Source organism: Camelina sativa, chromosome 5 (assembly GCF_000633955.1).
Source record: "Camelina sativa cultivar DH55 chromosome 5, Cs, whole genome shotgun sequence".
NCBI classification, from domain to species: domain Eukaryota; kingdom Viridiplantae; phylum Streptophyta; class Magnoliopsida; order Brassicales; family Brassicaceae; genus Camelina; species Camelina sativa.
The window spans coordinates 13243492-13251547 of record NC_025689.1 but is presented as its reverse complement, the minus strand read 5'-3'; the positions used below and the strand labels follow the sequence as shown (position 1 = coordinate 13251547).

At 34.5% G+C, this 8056-nt stretch overlaps 1 protein-coding gene, 1 long non-coding RNA gene and 1 pseudogene across 2 annotated transcripts; 1 reads left to right on the top strand and 2 right to left on the bottom strand.

Moving 5' to 3' along the window:
• On the bottom strand, nt 2445–3625 carry LOC104786781. Its single transcript, XR_767644.1, has 2 exons — nt 3158–3625; nt 2445–3030 (listed from the first exon to the last, which is right to left on the bottom strand). It is a non-coding gene; the product is annotated as an uncharacterized LOC104786781 (long non-coding RNA).
• LOC104786780 (uncharacterized protein DDB_G0271670-like) lies at nt 4891–5577 on the top strand. The gene has a single exon (XM_010512231.2). It carries the CDS (start codon nt 5095–5097, stop codon nt 5443–5445), a length of 351 nt encoding a protein of 116 aa, XP_010510533.1. The 5' UTR covers nt 4891–5094; the 3' UTR covers nt 5446–5577.
• Nucleotides 6546–8056, bottom strand: part of LOC104786779 — a 4009-nt pseudogene continuing 2498 nt past the window's right edge.

The following is an 8056-nucleotide window of genomic DNA, read 5'->3' as shown; positions in this document are numbered from 1 at the left end:
ATGAACAAAAAACTATGAGAACATATATATTTTCGAACAAAATTAGCTAAAGCGTTACAAAAGCAAATATCCGACGATAAATGATGAGAATATTTATCTGAGATGTCCTTGAGTTTCGAAGACGATAAATGATGAGGATAGAATCTGAATTTTCGAGAGCAACAATATCGGAATTTTAGAGAGAGAAATTGTGGAGAGAGAGAAAGCACATACAAACTAGGATTGACTTACAAAAAGAAGTATTTATATGGTTACTGAATCCGGTTAGATTAAAATTAAAGAATCAGTACGCATTCGGTTAGGTTCAGCTATCGGTTTGGTTAAATTATCGGTGAAATTAAAATAATATAATATTAATAGTTGGTGTCATTACAAAGTCAACCACCAATAGTCTACATAGAAGTCTACTTAAGCAAACTCTAAATCAAATAATTTAAACCTAATCAGCCTTTCCTCCCTTAATTTGACTAGTTTATATGTAAATTTATTTTATTTCAATGCAGGAAGTCTATGTGGTTATTATTTGGTCAATAGGTTTACCAAATTATTTTTTATAATTTTTTTAAATTAAAATTTAAACTATAATTAAGGAGTAGACATATTTTTATGTCTTCCATTAGACGTTAATTTGAAATTCACTATAAAGAAATCTATTGCAGACTTCCTCGGATTAAATCTGTCATTTCGGCTTCTGTTTTTTGTTTGGTCGTAAGGGAGTCAACTGTAATTTTAGCATTCTTAGTGGTTATGTTTTTCGAATATGGAATATGAGATTTACAATTCCATTCAAATGCAAATAAAGGTACAGAAAATGCAATTGTCCTTATACTATTTGGTTATCATCTAATCGTTATAGTAGTTTCACAAATAATCATGTGAAAGAAAACGCCACAAAAATACTCTTACATGTTTCTTTGAACTCTCGATTCTTTTCGTATATTCCAAGTCATGTTCGAAAACAAAAGATTACGTGTAATCGTGTATTGTTTACTAGTATATTATTCTGGAATTTATTATACATAAATGAAGTGAAAATGGTGGGGCTTCGCGTTAAGAGTTAAGACCCACCAGCCGACCTGACCATGTCCTACTCAGCTTACACATGTTTCCATGTGACCTCACCACTTCTTCTAATCCCATTTTACTTTCTTCCTTTTCTTATGAAAATACTGTAATAAAATTGCCCTCTCGTGCACGACGAAAAAAAAATTTGCCCTCTCGTACAAAAAAAAAATGAGTTAATTTATTTTTGTAAACATCTAAGTTGTATTTTTTTGTTCCTTATACCGAAGATAGTACTATGCTTTCATCATCTGACTCCAACATCTGAAATACAAAATCTCTCTCTCTTTTCCAAGCTCCTGTTACATTGTTTACAAATTGACACGTAATAAATTAAAAGGAAAAAGATCCATTGGCTAAACCATTTACACTACGTCAAGTCCATTTTAACTCTATATGAACTTTAAAAATTTGCAAAAACTTTTAAACTTTAAAGTTCTGTCATGTCCTGTAAGCTGTAATATATGTTTAGTTACAAATTCAAGTACGGTTAGTTTGGTTGATTAGAAACCTTCAATTTGGGCACACACCAAAGAAATGTTATTTTTGTAAAACTTATTTAACGAACGTTTTGGAACTTGTTTTTCTAGTTCTCAAAAGTTTCTTCGACATTTTAAAGATTGGGATTCTAATAAACACTAAACATAATAACAGTAATATCAGTAATCTATCAATTGTATAATACTTTATATAGATACAAGTTGGATTAGAAAGTATCGTGCAACGGATCTGAAGATAACATGTGAGCTTAGTTTTGACTTAACTGTGCACAAGGTTTGACCTATCATAAGAATTTCCCATTGGTCAAAGAATCTCTGAAGTCTCAAAAAAAAGAAGAAGTTCTGAAGTAAATTATTTTCAGTGCCCCTTTCTTTTTTAGTAATTTAAGGACAATCTCACATGACCTTTTTTTCCATGTAACACTCTTATTTAATTATTCGATTCTGTTTACTTTCGCGACATGTCTAATCAAACCAACTACTGTATACTACTAAAAGGTAAAAACGAATTATGAAACTTACAACGTTCCACTGGTTCATATTATTCAATAAACGACTAACAAAAACAATCAAATGCACATTTTTATGTTTTTGTTTAATGCTTTGATTAAAATATAAATTTTGGTGATCATTATGTCATTATGTGGATCCAAGAGGGAGAATCTACGCCATTTGGGAGCAGAAGAATAACATCCTTCATAACTTCCAAATAATTCCTCCGTCTATCATCTTCAAGTCCATAAACCGAGAGATCATTAACACCACTATTGTTAGGAGACACCGGAAAAACTTCAAAAAGCTCTTCGGTCTTTGGGTCCGTTAAAAGTTTGGTTAAGTTTTTTTTTTTTTTTTTTTTTTTTTTTTTTTTACAAAAACTTAAAATTTTATTTATCTCTTAATAGGCTGGACAGGAAAACAAAACATTGAAAATCCAGTTACAAAACAGAGAGAACGGAAAACATGCCGGAAAAGTGAAAAAAGCTTGGAATTTGCTGAATTAAACTATGAAGCTCAAAATCTAAAGATGTGACCGGGAAACAAAGAGCCAGAGCACTAGTTCCGGCAGAATCAAGGTTCACGGTTTTGCGGCGACCTCGAGGAATCAGAAACCAAAGACAGAAGATTCTGGTTTCCGTCAAAGGTCCCTCTCCGACGAGCCACCAACCCACTACAAACCTCCCGGAATGCCCAACTCTCCGACAGCCCGGCTCTGCGTTGACAGATCCTAACTTAGCAATCTGAAAACATCAGATCTATCCCCTTTCTCTCAGATATGGCGCCTCCGAACTCCCATGAGCATGATCTGTTCAAACCGGTCCGACGGACACAAATCACGGCAGTTACAGAGGCCGACGGCTCACTTCAACCCTCTGCAACCAGAACCCGCAACAGCCATCTAAGCAGGCCCGGCTCATACCCATGGCGAGAGCGGCGGTGGCCATGGGACAACTTTTTTTTTTCACAAAACCTTAAGCAAATGGGGTCCAAAAAAATGGAAAAAAAAATTATGTTGTTAAGGGTCTAAAAAAAATTATATGTCTAGGGACCAAAAAATTGTTGAGACGGGGCTGCATCTAAGATCCAAAAGAACCTACCGTTAACCGTCGAGACTAACAACACTACCACCACCTCTCCTTCACCGACTTCCGCTATAGCCAAAGAGTCCTTCTTGATGAGTGAACCACGAGAAACACTGATGCTACTCTCCGGCGTCTTCAAACCAAATCTCGACTACTGAGCTTCTCCTTCGTCAGATCTGGATCCACGACTATGTCCAATGAGGGAGAACCCACCACTGCTGACGGCAAAACAAATCCTGCTCACTCCTGAAACTCCGATGAATCTATCGCGGCCGCTTGACGTGAAGACCAAAGGAATTAAACTGCTTGGGGGAGGGAGAAGAACAATCACGTCACCGTACGGCAAATAGAGAGTTCAACCCCCTCAGATCTACTCAGGCGGCTAGGGTTTTCTGTTTTAGGAGAGAGGTGAGAGCGTTTGCCTCTCAAAGGCCTTTTTCGAATAAGGTTTGGTTAAGTTGTTAAGGTTAAAATTCATTTGCTTCCTTGTTTTAATAATTCTATTATATTTGTTTAAGTTGTTAAGGTTAAGTCTATTATATTTTTACTAGCTAGACCATTATATTTTTTAATAATTATATTCCTCCTCCACATTATTTCTTGTGATTCCTGTCCCACTATGACAATAATATATAGGAGATTTATTTCAATCATATAAATTAATAGGAAGAAACATATGCGTACATATACACACTGATATGAAAAGCAATACCGATAAATTTTCTCGTGCTCCATGTTGGGATCTCTCTCTCTCTCTCTCTCTCTCTCTCTCTCTCTCTCATGTGACGACTTTAAATGAAGATTATGATTGTGCATATATCTATACTATATTGAGAGATGTATGTCTTACTAATAATATATGTGTAATATATGTAATACATTATACATGCATATAAAACGTACGACATTGGTTCCTCCAACATTAATGGCAGATCTCAAGAAGAGGATTTCGACAATGTGTAGATCTTGTGGTGGTACTTGGTAGTAAGAATAAGACCTTGAGTTCTAGAAGATCCAACCAATCGAAATTTGCCACGTTAGATATGAAATAATTCACTTTAAAGATAGTACGTCGGAATCTATCTAGCTAATACAAATTCCATTAATCAAAGCATTAACTATATCGTCAACGCTAAGTAAGAAAGCCCACATCCCCAAACCTTTTGGATTCTGTATACCCCAAAAAACTAATTGACATTTGCCGTATATAAAAAGGAAATGGTAAGGTATTCACAATTTTTTCATTGACACTGTTAATCCAAAATTTTCTATAAAAACACATATCCTTACTACTTAAACTAGAGAAGATGCTGACAAGAAAAAAAGAAGTTAAAGGTGACGAATTATCATAGATGTTACCGTAAATAGTGTAAAAAGATGTTAAGTACACCACCTTTTGAGATTTAATTTTCTAGGATAAAGAACTTTTTGAAAACCACAAATTTTACTTTTCGGAAACCACTTAATTTGTTCAACAACGAGGTATTAATTTACAAGCTAATCAGACTAATTATACTGATCTTTAATCATAGTTTTTTTTTTTTTTGGCAGAATTTTAATCATAGTTGAACCAAAATAGTTCTATAAGACATAAGATAATTTAAATACAAGTGGGACACTAAATATTTCCTAACTCGATGGAAAAAAGTTCATACCTCATGATGAGCTAATTAAAATATTAAACTATAATAACAAAATTTTTATTTTTCCAGTGATTGTTTTTGCCATCGTTGTTATCTCAATTGATTTATTTAGAAGTATTACTAAAGAAGCACCATATATAATAAGCAAAGAGACACTCTCACTTCCTCTGCTTCTCTCTCTCTGAATCACTCTGATCTTCGAGTTCAGTCACCACAAACTTACAATCAAATACAAAAGAAATACACTTAAAGACTTCATCATTCATCTGAATCTGAATCCGAATCTCTCTGCAGAAGCATACATTATTGATGGAGGAGAAGTGGAAGCTGTCGAAGAAAGAGACAACAGCTTCTTCTTCTTCTTCCTCTAAGTCAATGTTTTCTAGAAGCTTCTCAACAAGTGCTTCCTCCACCAAGTCTCCAATATTCGTAAGGAGTTCATCTACTAAATGCTCTATCCCTTCTTCCTCCTCTTCCTCTTCTTCTTCCTCTTCAATCTCAAGAAGCTTCTCAAGAAAAGAGAGAAGATCTTCTTCTTCATCATCCTCCTCTATCACTCAGAAATATAGCAGCTTGGCTAAAGAACAGAAGGCAAGGTTTTACATTATGAGAAGGTGTGTGGCTATGCTTGTTTGTTGGCACAAACATGGAGATTCTTAATTAGATCTTCTTCTTCTTTTTTTTTTTCTTTTTTTCTCCTTGTAATTAGATCAGTTTGATATTATTAAGGGTTTCCATACAAGTACATTGTAAGAAGAGATTTTGTTTAAAAATTAGGGTTTATATGCTCTATTTTCAATGATATGACTTGCATATGCTACATATATACACACAATCATAGACATGTGTGTATATGTATCATTGAAGCAAGTATTTACATTATGATAAGAATTATTAATGTTTTTGTTTAGATTCAAAATATTGAAATATAATATCTGGAGGATTAGTGTATATTTCATGAAATACAGTGTTTTTGTTAGGATTTTTAGTCATTTTCAAGGTCTCTTGAGAAAGCATTGAAAAAATTTAACAAACTTAATCTCTCCAATCTAATGTTTTTTATTTTTGATAAATAATACTCCTAGCTTGTATTTAATATCTTAATCATTTTTAAAATGGAATCATGATTCATATCATCTAGTCAAAGATCTGAAGCTTTTCTTTTAACTTATTCTTGATTACGAGATGATAATGGAGTCAAGTTAATGTCAATATGATAATGATGATAAGAATATTATCAAAATAATGGCATATGATGCTGTAGATCTTGCAAACACCAATAATGTCTGGAACTCTACTCGAATTTTGTTTTTTTCTTAGCTTTTTTTAATTAATATTATTATATTCCTTTTTGCATTTTATGGCAGTATTTGGTGGCAGTATTTTTTCTGTTTGCTTTCTGAGTTTTTGTCTCTATGATGGAAGAAAGATTCCCTCTTGGCAAATGAAAAACTCGTTAATATCAATAAACGTATCTCTAAATTATATTATGTACAAACTTAGGATAAATTACTATATTATGTATAAATTAACAGTTATGTATCTACTTAAGAAACTAGTCGGCATTATTCCCATGAAATGAAATCTATCTTTTCACTTTATTAAGGGGAAAAGTTTGGAATAATATTATAGTGAGAATCCAATGAAAAGTTTTTCAACGACTCCATCCATCTTTTGTCATTATCATAGACAAAAACGTTACGTTTAATTAAAAAAAAATAGATCACGAGCATTGCAGATTTGTGCTAATGCCTTTTTTGTTGATACTAAACTTAAAAATTATTTAATTTGCGTCAAAATATCGTACATAGAAATTATTACCGCGACCATTGTTCTTCTTCAGGTCACTCACTCTTCTTACAAGAAAAAAGGGGGAAACAAAAATAAAATATACTCAGAACTCTCTCAGGTGATAACAATTGAAACACACAAAAATACTAAAGAAGGAAAATAATGAAAAAAGAAAAACACAAATTTTGCTTTTGAGGGAATATATCATTAAAGAGAGGGGAGAAAAAGGTGATGTGGCATTGGATCGGTCAGGGTCAACATTTAGGTAAATCTGAGGGTGGAGGAAGGAGCTTCTGATTTGGAAGGTCACCGTCCAAAACCTCCCAAGCCATGGTCAGACCCCAACTCAAATGTATGTCGATGTGGCAATGCATCAACCACACACCTATCACCATAATAAAATACACAATTTGAGGATGCAATTAACATCAAATTTCAAAATTATTCTTTTCCTTGTGTTACCAACTAAATTCAAAAGCATATAATACATGTTATTAACAAAAATATATATATTCATAAATTTTTACCGGGATTATCGGCAAGGAAGCGGATGGCGACCCAACCACCGGAAGGAACATTGATGGTGTTTCGTTCGACGGGATCGACTAGGTTGTACTGTTTTGGATCACTGGCAGGATTAAAATTGCCGAAGCCTTGACCCACCACATAAAAGTTGAAGCCATGAAGATGGATAGGGTGGGCCTCAATACCCAAGATGCTCCCTGTAACACCAATTCAACAGTTGTGTTGTACTTCAAAACCACAACTTTGGTCCCTCTTGAGACCATTGTGTTGTTTGGTGGAGTACCCGTGTAATTAAATGGGAAAATAGGGGCACTTGGGAAATCAGTCATGAAAACACTCTTAGACTTGCCTGTGAAGTATGATTGTAGTAGGGAAGTCTTGTTTGGTAAGATGAAAGACACGTTGTTGATAGATGCTGCGAATTTCGTCGTATTCGTTGGTCCTTGGCATGTTTGGTTTTTAGGACAAGGGTTGGTTCCTAAACCGACGGTAAAGAAATACTTCTTGTCCACGCTTTTTGGCACGTTAGCCGGAAATGTAGAACTCGCCAAACTTCTAAACATTTTTGTGAAATTTGCGGCGTAGCTTGTACTATTGATGGGAGGGAGAGATGGTTTAATGATAGAAAGGTTCTTAGAAGAGTTGGAATGATGCTCGTATTGGAGAATCCCCGCAACGGTTGTATTGTCAATTGTTCCTTGGCCCGTGAAGTATGGTCTTGCCAACATGTAGAAGGTAGCATTTGGATAACTAGGTTTCGTTTTGAGTAGTACGTTGGTGGTCTGGCCCGGACCAAGAAGCACGATGTTGGTTTGGAATGGTTTAACGTAGCTAGCATCAGCTTCAACAACCGTCAAGGTATGATTGGCTATGGTAAAGAAGAGTTCGTCATTGAGTGCAGCATTAATCAGTCGTAGTAGATACGTCTTTCCAGGTTTCACCATCAGTTTGTATG

Bases quoted from the DNA above. Each gene is read 5' to 3' on its own strand.
- LOC104786780 (XM_010512231.2), top strand. From the start codon at position 5,095: ATGGAGGAGAAGTGGAAGCTGTCGAAGAAAGAGACAACAGCTTCTTCT.